The sequence below is a fragment of the Sinocyclocheilus grahami genome, unplaced genomic scaffold (genome assembly GCF_001515645.1).
Source record: "Sinocyclocheilus grahami isolate Dianchi unplaced genomic scaffold, SAMN03320097.WGS_v1.1 scaffold13.1, whole genome shotgun sequence".
NCBI lineage: Eukaryota > Metazoa > Chordata > Actinopteri > Cypriniformes > Cyprinidae > Sinocyclocheilus > Sinocyclocheilus grahami.
In genome coordinates, this window is record NW_015505192.1 from 1542049 (window position 1) to 1557924 (window position 15876).

The 15876-nt window shown below is 36.6% G+C and overlaps 3 protein-coding genes across 3 annotated transcripts in view; 2 read left to right on the forward strand and 1 right to left on the reverse strand.

Moving 5' to 3' along the window:
- Positions 1-3494: 3494 nt before the first annotated feature.
- On the reverse strand, positions 3495-5185 carry LOC107599622 (transmembrane protein 18-like). The gene is made up of 5 exons (XM_016291277.1): positions 4827-5185; positions 4543-4660; positions 4284-4338; positions 4109-4202; positions 3495-3975 (listed from the first exon to the last, which is right to left on the reverse strand). Exons 1-5 carry the CDS (start codon positions 4917-4919, stop codon positions 3880-3882), a joined length of 456 nt encoding a protein of 151 aa, XP_016146763.1. The 5' UTR covers positions 4920-5185; the 3' UTR covers positions 3495-3879.
- A 2181-nt stretch (positions 5186-7366) lies between these two features.
- LOC107599633 (cyclin-T1-like) lies at positions 7367-8791 on the forward strand. Its single transcript, XM_016291287.1, has 3 exons — positions 7367-7579; positions 8399-8480; positions 8588-8791. Exons 1-3 carry the CDS (start codon positions 7410-7412, stop codon positions 8762-8764), a joined length of 429 nt encoding a protein of 142 aa, XP_016146773.1. The 5' UTR covers positions 7367-7409; the 3' UTR covers positions 8765-8791.
- A 3122-nt stretch (positions 8792-11913) lies between these two features.
- The window catches only part of LOC107599404 (cyclin-T1-like), a 19890-nt gene continuing 15927 nt past the window's right edge, over positions 11914-15876 (forward strand). Inside the window, exons 1-3 of the mRNA XM_016290987.1 lie at positions 11914-12126; positions 12946-13027; positions 13135-13263. Coding sequence (XP_016146473.1) covers positions 11957-12126; positions 12946-13027; positions 13135-13263 — 381 coding nt within the window. The 5' untranslated portion in view covers positions 11914-11956. The remainder of the gene's footprint in view (positions 12127-12945; positions 13028-13134; positions 13264-15876) is intronic.

The window sequence follows — 15876 nt, forward strand, 5'->3', positions numbered from 1 at the left end:
GGACACTTTTGAGCTGGTCAGAGACCAGCAAATTATGCAAGACTGGCTTGGTTTATGGAAATGCAGAAGTTGATTAAAGGCTAATAATTAAATACTAAAAATGTAATGGCTAAATAAATAAAGATTAATACATTAATGAATAAAATGAAAGGCTAAATATGATATTTTTTTATTTGTTTACCTGCATGTCATGTGACCATTAACTGACATCAGAAAAACTGATTGTGTTGTTAATTTATAGAAATATTAAATTTAATGACACAGGATTTGCAAGCCATTCATTGTCACCCTGAGAAAAGGTGTGGAGATGGAAGGAAAATGAAGGAGGAATGGGAGAATATTTTTTCTCTCTTTGTAGTCTGTTTATTAATATTTAATGTTAATAATATTTATTCACTTTAGCGGGAGGGACAGACACTCTAATGTAAAATCTATTTTAAACCAACCTACGCTGGTTTGCTGGTCTAAGTTAGTCTCCCTACCTGATCAGAGTGGTCTGTTGGTTGGTTTTATAGTGGTTTGGGCACTTTTGAGCTGGTCGGGGTCAGATAGACCATAAGACCTGCAAAATAGGTTGAGCTGGCTTAGGCTATTCATTAGGATAGCGTTTCCCACACTGGGGTTTGTGAGTTCATGAAAAGCTAATTAATTAAAGAATTTTAAAAAAGTATGAAATAAAATGTATAAGTAATTTTTAAATTAAAACAACTAATAAAAAAGATGAAATAATATATTTGCTTACCTGCATGTCATGTGACCAATAACCGTCATTAAGCGTGAACATGTGAATGTGTCGGGGTGCTTCAAGTAAATATTTTAGGTTAAAAGCTGACAAAAAAAAAAAGGTTGGGAAACCCTTCATTAGCTAAAAGGTATGAACTGGATATTAACAGAACCACAAAACTTGCCATCTAATAAAGATTACAGGTGAACACTTTTTAACTTAAATGTCCCTGATCCACCAGTGAGCGTGTGGCACTGAATGTGGCATTAATGTTACACAATTTATCCAGGATTTGAACTTTTTCCTGTCATCCTGGGGAGGCTGAGAAAAAGTGTGAAGTTGAAGGAAAGTGAGAATATTTATTCTTTCTTTGTAGTTTTAACTTGCCTTCTTGGTGATGGTGAGGGCCAGGAATTTGTAGTTGGATAGTTTGCAGATGCTGCATGTGAGACCCTTTAAAACAGAGTAATCCACAGCTGCGGAGAGAAAGAAGATTTAGTACCATCACCATGTTTGAATGAAGCATACGATAATAGTAGTACATTACAATAGAACATAAATATACATTACACCTAAATGTTATTATTTATTTTTTTTGTCAGACTTTTATTGTTTAGGAGACTTAATGTTTTTTTCTCTCGTTTTCTGGTAAATATAGCTCCTCAATGATGGTTGAAAACTAATATCTTGTTGATTTAATAGTTTTGGCTCATTTTCGTACCATGAAGGTATTGAAATGAAAGGATGTTCTAAACAAAGCAACAGGAGGTTTCACTAGTGTCAGGAAACCACAAATCCTCAGACATCCTAAAATTCATTTATCATCCACTTAAGTGCACAGAAAACAGGCCTTTGACATCTCAGCACTCCCCAGAAAGCAGAATGCTGTCCAAGAAAGTACAAAGCACCTGTTTCAGATGGTTCCTGTGTAACATGGTTCTCGTGGTTTGGCTATAGAATTGGCATGAAGACCAAATGAAAACTCACATAGAACAGAAATGCTGGGCCAAAGCCTGGCTTCACCACAGCTAACTCACATTGAAACATATGAACATTCAGTCTCAACTCTCAAGACCCTTGAGGAGGATTGTTAGCATTACAACTTTCCAGAAAAAAATATCATGTAACATCACACATCACACCGATATGAAACAGAATACATTTTGGAATCCACAGCTGGATTTCGGCTCCTTTCACTTTCCCGTAGAGAGACAAAAAGGGAGTGAATAATGAAGAATGAAAAGTCAGTAATCCTGTGAAATATGATTTCATTTATGGACTCGGGGGGATGGTAGAGACTTTGAAGTTTTGCCACTGTTGGTTTTAGGTTGAGATCTCAAGACTACCTAAGTGAAGCATGACACCTGATAGTCGCAATCTAAATCACCATCATTGCACATCAAAAAATCAAAATCTTCTTGAGGCCAGATGATTTTCTTAATGATTAGCTTTGCATTTTGAGCATCACCTCAATGAATTGTATAATCCTGAGCTCCTCAAAGCTGCTTATAATAGTCCAATTATGCACGCACGCATGCATGTGACTCTGAACATATTGGGTGGACTGCAACATTTATGGACTACACCAAACCCTGGGGAATTGGGTGTATTGCCCCCTCTACTGGTTAAAGGAAGATATTTTGTTTTAAAAAATCTTCTTTTCCTTTTTACTAATCTAATACCTTTTTTTTTCATTGCAAATTATATTACCTGCATAATAATTTGTGTGAAAGTTAACTATTTTAATGTATAAATATTAACATTAAAATATTAAAGGAATAGTTGACATGAAATTTTGTTGAAAATCTACTCATCCTCAGGCTTTGCAAGATGTAGATGAGTTTGTTTCTTCATTGGAACAGATTTGGAGAAAAGTAGCATTCGATCACTTGCTCACCAATGAATCCTCTGCAGTGAATGGGTGCCGTCAGAATGAGAGTCCAAACAGCTGATAAAAACATCACAATAATCCACAAGTAACACACTCAACTCCAGTCCAGCAATTAACATCTTGTAAAGAGAAAAGCTGCGTGTTTGTAAGAAACAAATCGATCATTAAGACGTTTTTAACTTCAAACTGTTGCTTCTGGTTAAAATGAGTCCTCTATCCATAATGTTACCTCCAGTAAAAAAAAACAAAAACGCATTTGTCTATTCTGAATCAGGAGAGAAATGTGCACAGATCAAGCACTCTTCATAAATCAAAACAATATGTCGGTGGGCTTTGATGTGAGAGGACAACAGAAGATGGACTTTTTGACTGGAGAAAGCATTATTATGAATTATGGACTTGTATTTTAGCTGAAAGCAATGGTTTGAAGTTAAAACGCATTAATGATGAACTTGTTTCTTACAAACATGCAACTTAGCACAAGATGTTAATTGATGGACTGGAGTCATTTGGATTACTTGTGGATTATAGTGATGTTTTTATCAGCTGTTTAGACTCTCATTCTGGCGGCACCCATTCACTTCAGAGGATCCATTGCTGAGCAAGTGATATAATGCTAAATTTCTTCATATCTGTTCCGATGAAGAAACAAAATCATCTACATCTTGGAAAGTCTGAGGGCGAGTAGATTTTTAGCAAAGATAAATTTTGGGGTTAAGTATTCCTTTAATCTTCATATTACATATAATTAATCAATTTTTAAAAAAAAATTATTTGAAGGTTTAAATAAATGAATTTTCAATGTGGTCTTAGACTTATGGAGTTTTGCATCTCAGTCTTTGATGTAACATTGAAATAAATTCACAATATCTATTAAAAAAAAACAACATTCAATTTTTTGGCATAAATACACAATTTACATGTTCAACACTCAAAAACAGGGTTTTATCCATTCAATGTTAACAACAGACAAATAAGCAATATTGAGCTCTGGAGTGGTCAATATGTACACAAAGCAGTTGCATAATACAGTTGATGGCTTTTTCCAACAGATTCGATAAAATTGTGATTTGATAAAATCACATGTTCCATGGAGTATCTGCTAGCAGGTGGAGTAATCGTCCATCAGCAATCTGAAATAACACTTAAGAACCTTCACACCACATTTTCTAATGATCACCCCATGCTAAACAGTCTTTTCTTTTACTAGATCTGCCCTCCACCACTGCACATTATGAAATAGAGCACATCCGGTTCACGTCTTCTATTGCATTTTCTTGTTCTCTCTGGCTGCTTTTCTTTTTAACTGCAGTATCTTCAATTCTGTCATGGTTGAGAAGGTCCTCCGCACCCACACAGCCTAAAACACAAAGACTGAGTTTAAATCAAAGGCGAAATCTTAACATACTCTGTAAAATGAATCAGATGAAATGCATATTTTAGCATTATATATATATATATAAAGAAGACTATTCTAAAAACGAAAATCTTACCACAATAATAACAGTGTTGAGCATGAGCGGGACTGAGTATACTAGTGATATGAACATTCCTTTTGAATCAAAGTATTGGAACTTTGAAAAAGACCTAAAAACAAAATGCAGTCACATTAAGCATAACAACAAAATAAACAAAATCATAACGGGGTTACGGTGGGGATACAATCACCTCCAATTCATTGCTGCCAGCTCGTTCAGGTATTCTGCGCTGTAAACCATTGCAACTGCAAAAGATGAAATACTATGTCATCTGGTAAATCTATAATTAACACGTTTACTATAATTAAATATAAGTGATATTTAGAATGCCTTCACAATTCAGAAAACACATTGTGTTTGTTGTAATGTAATCTTCTCAGAAAATGAATGCTTTCCATTATAATTTTATACATTTACCCTGATAGCATTTTTTTAATGCACAAACTCACCCATCAAGAGAAAATGACAGATCTGTAGACGGTAGCATTTGCAGGACAGAATGGTGAAAGCAAAACACAAGACGTGAAAGGCCAGCAGACCCATCAGCCAGGGTTCAGACCAGTCAACCTGGAGACCAGATCACAAGATTATTACTAGTTCTTCCTATGTACAAAAAAACACGTTTTCTTCACTTAATCCACGTGGCCTCGGTTGTACTGAAAAATACCCAAGAAACTCTGGATTGGCTTTATGTGAACCATAAAAAGAGAATGTAATGTTGCTGTAAACTTACAGACTGTAGAAAGCTCCATAATGATGTGATGCGAACATTGCTGAATCCATCGATTGGAATGGCGCTGATATTCTTAGCTTTGGACTCGGTCATTTTATTAGACTGCACGCCACTGTACTGTATTAGCAGCTAAACCCACACACACGCAACATAAACACTTCCGCATTCGTCACGGTCTTTCTCTCTAAGTTCACCAATGGATGGCGACATTAGTTGATGCTGAAGTGCAGGTTATTGTTGTTTCATATTCATTATTATTACTTATACTACATTTTAAGAGTGGGTTTGAAATAAAAACAGAATGTTTTAAATTCCCGCATCGGGTTAAAAGGAACAAAATTGCGACAAATAAATGAAAGAAGATGTGTCGCAATGGAAAATTCAAAATAAAAGTCACATGGAAACCTGTATTTATAACAAGGCTGGACCGTACGACATGGCGATACTCAACCTACTTACAAACTTTAAACGGCAAGAATGTATAATTATTACACATAAACAGTTACAGCAAATGGTACAATTAAATGTCAAAGAAAATTTAAATACAGCTGATATATTTGCATATATTTCAATATATCTGATACAATATCCAAACGCCCTATCAGAATTATGCTGGGATATTGTTGGATTTTGTTGAAAAAATATAGTTTATTGTAAATGTAATGTATTATAATATTTCTATTCGTAATAATTTTGTACTCAATAATATGAATGGTGTGTGTGTGCGTGTGCGTGTGTGTGTTTGGAAAGTTATAATTCATTCTTTTGAGACTGTGCTGATATTTTTATGATTTATTTATTTATTATTTTATAATTGACTGGTTTTTAAAAGCTTAAAACCAGCTAAAACTAGAAAAGACTAGTCTTAAAGGGACTTTGGTGTCCATGCTCCTTTTATAATGTTGAATAAGTTGATTGTAAATTGAATGGCGTCTTATAATATTTTTGGTTAATAAAAAAAGATGAACAATTATTTTTGTGAATGACTTTTTTTGTGTTTGATATTCTATTTTTTAATATTTAATTCGTTTCAAAGTTGTGTGCTCGATTGTTTGTTAATTATCTGTTTTTTTGTTGTTGTTTTTTTAAAGAAAAGCACTTAATTTGTTAAAACCAACCTGAATCTAAAATTATTTTGCATTCATGTATAATTTATGTATTTATGTATAATTTACATTTCTTGAAATATCATATCCTTATATCTTGGTATCTCTAGTGTTGTAATGGGCATTTAAAAACAATTATTTGACAACAAAAATGATTAATTGTAATTTATGGATGCATTTGGAGTCGAAATAAAGATAATTTTGTGTCCGTGTAACACAATTCAGTTCTGAACGGGTTAAAGGGATAGTTCACCCAAAAATTTGATGTTTATCTGCTTACCCCCAGGGCATCCAAGATGTAGGTGACTTTGTTTCTTCAGTAGAACACATATGATGATTTTTAACTTTAACCGTTGCAGTCTATCAGTCGTATAATGCATGGCAATAGTAACAAAATCTATGAGAGTAAAAAAAACATGCACAGACAAATCCAAATTAAACCCTGCGGCTCGTGACGACACATTGATGTCCTAAGACACGAAACGATCGGTTTGTGCCAGAAACCGAACAGTATTTATATAATCTTCTCAGTAATGGGAAGTTTAGTGGTTATGGTTAGTGAGTCGGACTTAAAACCCAAAGGTTGCGGGTTTGAGTCTCGTACCGGCAGGGATTGTAGGTGGGGGGAATGAATGTACAGCGCTCTCTCCCACCTTCAATACCACAACTGAGGTGCCCTTGAGCAAGGCACCGAACCCCCAACTGCTCCCCGGGCTCCTCCGAGTGTGTTCTCACTGCTGTGTGTGTGCACTTTGGATGGGTTAAACGCACAGCACTTATTCCTAGTATGGGCAACCATACTTGGCCACATATCACTATACTCACTATTTATTACCTCTAATACACCACTATGTCCAACTGTCTTTGGGCGCGCGCACGGCATCCGGTGCGTGAGGTGTGTACGCGCTCTGGCGAAGTTTACGTTAAAGGTCCCATGACATGCTGCTTTTTAGATGCTTTTATATAAGCCTAAGTGGTCCCTAGTACTGTATCTGAAGTCTCTTTCGCGAAATTCAGCCTTGGTGCAGAATTTCAGCCACTACGAGCCAGTCCCACAATGAGCTTTCCTTAGGACGTGCCATTTCTGTGTCTATAGCTTTAAATGCTAATGAGGAGGAGAGAGGCGGGGCAACTGCATTGCTTTGCTCGTTAGCAAGCCATGATGTCTCTCGAGGAAAAAAAATATATTGCGCTCGCCTCGCACGGTAGTAGCTTTCTCATGGGCGAGCCAAATTTTCTGGGCGGGCAAAGCAGAGAAAGGGGAGGTAACCTTTCCCCGTATGACGACATAAAGGGAAGATTCCAGATTGGGCCATCTGAGCTTTCATTTTCTCAAAGGCGAAGCAGGATACCCAGGGCTCGGTTTACACCTATCGCCATTTCTAGCCACTGGGGGCGATACCGCAGTCGCATTCCAGCCGGCGATGACGCGCTTCCTGTGACGCAGTGAGTTTTTAAAACATTGTCCTTCTCAGTAATGGCGGCTTCGTTCCCTTCGCTTTCGCTAAATAACAATAAATGGTACTTCACGCGCGAACAAATCGAAAACAGCCCATCTCGCCGAGCGGGACTTGATCCCGACAAAGAGCTCTCGTACCGACAGCAAGCTGCTAACCTGCTGCAGGACATGGGACAGCGGCTCAACGTGTATCTTTTTCAGTTTGTGAGGCGTCGTTCTCGGCAGCTGCTCAGAGGAGACTGACGCCGGTTCGGGCGGCTTGTGTGGTGTTGTGTTTCAGCATTATAATTACCTGAAACAGCTCTACCAGTAAACACGCCTGTTGTATCGTGAAACTTGTGGATTAAGGCGAACGGAATAAAAGATCTATGTCCCCGTTTTGTGTTTTTTTTTGGTTTAGTTAAGGCCGTAGGGCCTAGCTGGAGGTGTCTTTCCTACTGAACAATAGCGCAGCCGGTGTCACTGCCATTCCCACTCTCCATTTCCACAATTTTCTTCATTATACCATTTGTTTACACTTTAGTGTTAGATTTGTGATATTTATGCCATTCCAAACATATATCCGTTATTATTATTTAAACCTATCTTGACTTGGCCCTGCTTGAGAGAAGTTCTAATACCGCGATAGAATATATAACGTTAGTAATAGGAAGTTATCGGTTTTATTTTAGGTTAATGATGTTCCATAGATTAAAGGAAAGTAGTTGAATTGTTTTTCCTTTGGTAGGAACATGTGCTTTCACTTTTAAATTTGAATAATGGTGCCAATGTGTCTAAAATTAAATGATAGTAACTCTAATGAATTACAATGCAAGAATTTAATGAAAATATGAATCTGTGATTGACAAGCCCAGCATATTGCTCAAGAAATTTTGGCTGGACATGCTCTCCTAAATATCAATACTAGTTATGATCCTTTTGAAATACTGAGGTTGTTGAGTTGAGCAGTTGTGCTGTTTTTCTTAAATGCTTTTGGTGTGTTACAATCCTTAACTTTGAACTATTAGGTCTCAACTTACAATTAACACTGCCATTGTGTATATGCATCGGTTCTACATGATCCAGTCCTTCACTCGCTTCCACCGGAATGTATGTGCTTTATTCTTCCACAAGCTTTTTATAAAAGCCTCCATTAAAAACAGCTGGCTGCATTGGATGGGACTCTAACCTCTCTGCTTCTGTCATGTGCTGCACAGGTGATTGCTCCTGCAGCTCTCTTTTTAGCCGCAAAAGTGGAAGAACAGCCCCGCAAGCTAGAGCATGTGATTAAGGTGACCCATGCATGTCTCAATCCTCAGGACCCGTCACCAGACACTAGGAGTGATGTAAGTAATGATCGTATCTATGTGACATGGCCTTCAAACCATCTGTGAGAGTCACATTTGTTTCAATGGAACTTATTGGAGTACGAAGTATTTCTTGACCATTTTTTATTTTACTTTACTTTTTTTTTTTCTTTTTTTGTTAACTATTTCTTAAAGGGATAGTTCACCTAAAATCAGTGGTGGAAAGAGTACTAAAAAAATTGTACTTGAGTAAAGGTATTGCTACTTAAGGAATAAATTACTTAAAATAATATGACTCAAGTAAGAGTAAAAAAGTAGTTTGGTGAAAAACTAAAGTTACTGTGTTACAAAGTACTTTAGTATTATTTTTCTATTTTCCCCCACAATGAGACGATGTGAGCATTATGGGGCAGGGTTAACCCTAATCCTAACACCAATGTACTAGGGTTGTGACGGTGAGGACATTTTCCCACCGGTTAATCGACGTGTGACAACACCGGTATCACCGTTGGGGTGGGGGTGTTAGTTCGTTTGAGTTTCCCTCTTTTCTTCGCTTTCAAATGGCTTGTAAAAGTGCTGTGCGCATTTCACTTTCACTTTCAAATTAGCGCAATTGAATTGCCGCAATTCGACGTCAAGCAATTGTTTGTTTGAGTTTTCCCTCTTTTCCTCTGATTTCTTGGCTTTCAAATAGCTTGAAAAAGCGCCGTGCATATTTTACTTTCAAATTAGCGGCGATTCGGTTGATTCAATTCAAGCAACAACAACGTCAAACTCATAGAACTTTTATTAACAAAACAAATAAAAATACACCATATATGCGCAATAAAATAACAAATTACTTAGGCTACACAAAGTTTAAATAAGTATGTAAAACTGAAAATCAGCAAACACTGTGGAACCATATAAATAAGAAACGTAGAACGTTTATTAGCAAAACGAATAAGAAAGCTTGGAGGCACAGCATATACACCTTGATGTAAAATAAAATAAATAAAATACACAAAGTTTAAATAAAGTAATCAGCAAACACTGTGAAACCAAATAAATAAGAAACGAATGTTTAAATAAACTTCCAGTCAATAGGCTTTTCAAAATATAAAACAGGCGCTTTTGCATTTCTATTAACAAAACAAATAAAAATACACCATATATGCGTAATAAAATAACAAATTACTTAGGCTACACAAAGTTTAAATAAGTATGTAAAACTGAAAATCAGCAAACACTGTGGAACCATATAAATAAGAAACGTAGAACGTTTATTAGCAAAACGAATAAGAAAGCTTGGAGGCACAGCATATACACCTTGATGTAAAATAAAATAAATAAAATACACAAAGTTTAAATAAAGTAATCAGCAAACACTGTGAAACCAAATAAATAAGAAACGAATGTTTAAATAAACTTCCAGTCAATAGGCTTTTCAAAATATAAAACAGGCGCTTTTGCATTTCCTTTCTAAACAATCTTCTGCCATCGTCTTGTCTTTTTCACCTCACTCTTGTCAGTCAGCTCGACTCATTCTCCTCACGTGATAAATAAAATCGGACTCCTGCTCCGTGGTGCACGGTTCGGCACACTGCATTGAGTGTTTAGTTTTTAAAAGTGTCTGTCCTCTAACTGAACTAGGCTAAATGATTTTTGTTACTATAAATAAATCAAAACGACGGTGGGGGGCAGGGTAGGCAAATGACATAACCGGTGTTGCGGCTTAACCGAAAACACAGTCTATCGCAGCAAGCCTACTGTGTACTGTAATGTCTGTTTCACAAGTGAGACCCAGGAAATCCCTTATATGGACAAATGCATCAGATATCACTACAGCTGAATAACATGCAGATAGAGACGCATTGACTGATGAAACGTGGAAGACAATAAAAACACAATTGCAATGCAATAACTGACATAGCTTGTATCACAGTATAGAATTTTATAACAAAATATTTTCTGTCTCATGATAAGAAGCAACATGGAACCACAGAAGCTAACTATTTCAAACACGAATGATGTTATATAGTGATTTTGGAGTAAAACATGATATTAGTCTCATAAATTGTCATGTTTGACGCTATGTTAAGCAAACATACTACCTATCCCTGTTGCCAGGAGCAACTGTTTTATAACCAATTTTGAAAAGTACATTCATGTATAAGATTATGTGGTTGTTTTTAAGAAGGGCAAAAGCAAAGAAGGGTAAGTGAGGGTTTAAAGAAAAAGAAAGGGTTTAAAACAGTGTGAAAAGAAAGGTGCCAGTAAAAAATAATGTGGGTTATGGGTAAGGTTGGGCATCGTTTGAATTTTAATAATTCCAATTCTTGTCAATTCCTAATTTCGATTCCAATAAGGTAATGAATAAATAAATAAAAAAACCTTAGATATCATCTTATTAACAAATATTTCATAGTTCGCTGAATACTATGAATGAAAGTCAACAGGCTAAAGAACTCTTACACAAGGATGTGTGTGCAGCAGAGAAAACAGCCTGTGAGTCTTCTTGACTTGAATGGATTAAAATCACATTGAAAGTGTAGTTTGTATTAATAACAAAGGTGGACTCCAGGCACATTTTCGGTAGGACAAAAAATAGCATTATATTTAACGTTAACCCATATCTTGGGAATCCAAAATCTATTCCAATTCTGGAATAGGATGCTTAAGGTCAGGAATCGTCTACTTGTTATAAAATTAAAATTTTGATTCCTCTTATCAATTCCTTTGTTCGCATTTTAATATGACTTTAAACCATTCAAGCACAAGAAGACTCATGCTCTGTTTTCTGTACTGCACACATAGGGGCATAGCCATAATTTCAGAAATGAGGGGGACAGAAATGTAAAAAAAGAAAGAACAACTTTTGTCTAATTGACAGGCTTTTTTAAGCGACGGCAATAGCGGGATGCCTTTGTCAGAGATTATCTACCTATTGGGAGATGAGAGGGTCTGTATTACTTACTATTGGAGAAAGCGTAACGGCTAACTTGGATTTGGATTTGTCTGTGCATGTTTTTTTTACTCTCATAGATTTTGTTACCATTGCCATGCATTATACAACTGATAGACTGCGACGGTTAAAGTTAAAAATCATCATATGTGTTCTACTGAAGAAACAAAGTCACCTACATCTTGGATGCCCTGGGGGTAAGCAGATAAACATCACATTTTCATTTTTGGGTGAACTATCCCTTTAAGGTCAAACGATACCGCAGTCGCATTCCAGCCGGCGATGACGCGCTTCCTGTGACGCAGTGAGTTTTTAAAACATTGTCCTTCTCAGTAATGGCGGCTTCGTTCCCTTCGCTTTCGCTAAATAACAATAAATGGTACTTCACGCGCGAACAAATCGAAAACAGCCCATCTCGCCGAGCGGGACTTGATCCCGACAAAGAGCTCTCGTACCGACAGCAAGCTGCTAACCTGCTGCAGGACATGGGACAGCGGCTCAACGTGTATCTTTTTCAGTTTGTGAGGCGTCGTTCTCGGCAGCTGCTCAGAGGAGACTGACGCCGGTTCGGGCGGCTTGTGTGGTGTTGTGTTTCAGCATTATAATTACCTGAAACAGCTCTACCAGTAAACACGCCTGTTGTATCGTGAAACTTGTGGATTAAGGCGAACGGAATAAAAGATCTATGTCCCCGTTTTGTGTTTTTTTTTGGTTTAGTTAAGGCCGTAGGGCCTAGCTGGAGGTGTCTTTCCTACTGAACAATAGCGCAGCCGGTGTCACTGCCATTCCCACTCTCCATTTCCACAATTTTCTTCATTATACCATTTGTTTACACTTTAGTGTTAGATTTGTGATATTTATGCCATTCCAAACATATATCCGTTATTATTATTTAAACCTATCTTGACTTGGCCCTGCTTGAGAGAAGTTCTAATACCGCGATAGAATATATAACGTTAGTAATAGGAAGTTATCGGTTTTATTTTAGGTTAATGATGTTCCATAGATTAAAGGAAAGTAGTTGAATTGTTTTTCCTTTGGTAGGAACATGTGCTTTCACTTTTAAATTTGAATAATGGTGCCAATGTGTCTAAAATTAAATGATAGTAACTCTAATGAATTACAATGCAAGAATTTAATGAAAATATGAATCTGTGATTGACAAGCCCAGCATATTGCTCAAGAAATTTTGGCTGGACATGCTCTCCTAAATATCAATACTAGTTATGATCCTTTTGAAATACTGAGGTTGTTGAGTTGAGCAGTTGTGCTGTTTTTCTTAAATGCTTTTGGTGTGTTACAATCCTTAACTTTGAACTATTAGGTCTCAACTTACAATTAACACTGCCATTGTGTATATGCATCGGTTCTACATGATCCAGTCCTTCACTCGCTTCCACCGGAATGTATGTGCTTTATTCTTCCACAAGCTTTTTATAAAAGCCTCCATTAAAAACAGCTGGCTGCATTGGATGGGACTCTAACCTCTCTGCTTCTGTCATGTGCTGCACAGGTGATTGCTCCTGCAGCTCTCTTTTTAGCCGCAAAAGTGGAAGAACAGCCCCGCAAGCTAGAGCATGTGATTAAGGTGACCCATGCATGTCTCAATCCTCAGGACCCGTCACCAGACACTAGGAGTGATGTAAGTAATGATCGTATCTATGTGACATGGCCTTCAAACCATCTGTGAGAGTCACATTTGTTTCAATGGAACTTATTGGAGTACGAAGTATTTCTTGACCATTTTTTATTTTACTTTACTTTTTTTTTTTCTTTTTTTGTTAACTATTTCTTAAAGGGATAGTTCACCTAAAATCAGTGGTGGAAAGAGTACTAAAAAAATTGTACTTGAGTAAAGGTATTGCTACTTAAGGAATAAATTACTTAAAATAATATGACTCAAGTAAGAGTAAAAAAGTAGTTTGGTGAAAAACTAAAGTTACTGTGTTACAAAGTACTTTAGTATTATTTTTCTATTTTCCCCCACAATGAGACGATGTGAGCATTATGGGGCAGGGTTAACCCTAATCCTAACACCAATGTACTAGGGTTGTGACGGTGAGGACATTTTCCCACCGGTTAATCGACGTGTGACAACACCGGTATCACCGTTGGGGTGGGGGTGTTAGTTCGTTTGAGTTTCCCTCTTTTCTTCGCTTTCAAATGGCTTGTAAAAGTGCTGTGCGCATTTCACTTTCACTTTCAAATTAGCGCAATTGAATTGCCGCAATTCGACGTCAAGCAATTGTTTGTTTGAGTTTTCCCTCTTTTCCTCTGATTTCTTGGCTTTCAAATAGCTTGAAAAAGCGCCGTGCATATTTTACTTTCAAATTAGCGGCGATTCGGTTGATTCAATTCAAGCAACAACAACGTCAAACTCATAGAACTTTTATTAACAAAACAAATAAAAATACACCATATATGCGTAATAAAATAACAAATTACTTAGGCTACACAAAGTTTAAATAAGTATGTAAAACTGAAAATCAGCAAACACTGTGGAACCATATAAATAAGAAACGTAGAACGTTTATTAGCAAAACGAATAAGAAAGCTTGGAGGCACAGCATATACACCTTGATGTAAAATAAAATAAATAAAATACACAAAGTTTAAATAAAGTAATCAGCAAACACTGTGAAACCAAATAAATAAGAAACGAATGTTTAAATAAACTTCCAGTCAATAGGCTTTTCAAAATATAAAACAGGCGCTTTTGCATTTCCTTTCTAAACAATCTTCTGCCATCGTCTTGTCTTTCTCACCTCACTCTTGTCAGTCAGCTCGACTCATTCTCCTCACGTGATAAATAAAATCGGACTCCTGCTCCGTGGTGCACGGTTCGGCACACTGCATTGAGTGTTTAGTTTTTAAAAGTGTCTGTCCTCTAACTGAACTAGGCTAAATGATTTTTGTTACTATAAATAAATCAAAACGACGGTGGGGGGCAGGGTAGGCAAATGACGTAACCGGTGTTGCGGCTTAACCGAAAACACAGTCTATCGCAGCAAGCCTACTGTGTACTGTAATGTCTGTTTCACAAGTGAGACCCAGGAAATCCCTTATATGGACAAATGCATCAGATATCACTACAGCTGAATAACATGCAGATAGAGACGCATTGACTGATGAAACGTGGAAGACAATAAAAACACAATTGCAATGCAATAACTGACATAGCTTGTATCACAGTATAGAATTTTATAACAAAATATTTTCTGTCTCATGATAAGAAGCAACATGGAACCACAGAAGCTAACTATTTCAAACACGAATGATGTTATATAGTGATTTTGGAGTAAAACATGATATTAGTCTCATAAATTGTCATGTTTGACGCTATGTTAAGCAAACATACTACCTATCCCTGTTGCCAGGAGCAACTGTTTTATAACCAATTTTGAAAAGTACATTCATGTATAAGATTATGTGGTTGTTTTTAAGAAGGGCAAAAGCAAAGAAGGGTAAGTGAGGGTTTAAAGAAAAAGAAAGGGTTTAAAACAGTGTGAAAAGAAAGGTGCCAGTAAAAAATAATGTGGGTTATGGGTAAGGTTGGGCATCGTTTGAATTTTAATAATTCCAATTCTTGTCAATTCCTAATTTCGATTCCAATAAGGTAATGAATAAATAAATAAAAAAACCTTAGATATCATCTTATTAACAAATATTTCATAGTTCGCTGAATACTATGAATGAAAGTCAACAGGCTAAAGAACTCTTACACAAGGATGTGTGTGCAGCAGAGAAAACAGCCTGTGAGTCTTCTTGACTTGAATGGATTAAAATCACATTGAAAGTGTAGTTTGTATTAATAACAAAGGTGGACTCCAGGCACATTTTCGGTAGGACAAAAAATAGCATTATATTTAACGTTAACCCATATCTTGGGAATCCAAAATCTATTCCAATTCTGGAATAGGATGCTTAAGGTCAGGAATCGTCTACTTGTTATAAAATTAAAATTTTGATTCCTCTTATCAATTCCTTTGTTCGCATTTTAATATGACTTTAAACCATTCAAGCACAAGAAGACTCATGCTCTGTTTTCTGTACTGCACACATAGGGGCATAGCCATAATTTCAGAAATGAGGGGGACAGAAATGTAAAAAAAGAAAGAACAACTTTTGTCTAATTGACAGGCTTTTTTAAGCGACGGCAATAGCGGGATGCCTTTGTCAGAGATTATCTACCTATTGGGAGATGAGAGGGTCTGTATTACTTACTATTGGAGAAAGCGTAACGGCTAACTTGGAT

Excerpts from the sequence above, each read along its gene's own strand:
- LOC107599633 (XM_016291287.1), top strand. The coding sequence starts at position 7,410 with ATGGCGGCTTCGTTCCCTTCGCTTTCGCTAAATAACAATAAATGGTAC. Across the intron at positions 7,580-8,398 it reads ATGGGACAGCGGCTCAACGT|GTCTCAACTTACAATTAACA; the intron begins GTATCTTTTTCA and ends TTGAACTATTAG. Across the intron at positions 8,481-8,587 it reads TCACTCGCTTCCACCGGAAT|GTGATTGCTCCTGCAGCTCT; the intron begins GTATGTGCTTTA and ends TGTGCTGCACAG.
- LOC107599622 (XM_016291277.1), bottom strand. The coding sequence starts at position 4,919 with ATGACCGAGTCCAAAGCTAAGAATATCAGCGCCATTCCAATCGATGGA. Across the intron at positions 4,203-4,283 it reads CTGGCAGCAATGAATTGGAG|GTCTTTTTCAAAGTTCCAAT; the intron begins GTGATTGTATCC and ends TTTTGTTTTTAG. Across the intron at positions 3,976-4,108 it reads TCAACACTGTTATTATTGTG|GCTGTGTGGGTGCGGAGGAC; the intron begins GTAAGATTTTCG and ends TTTGTGTTTTAG.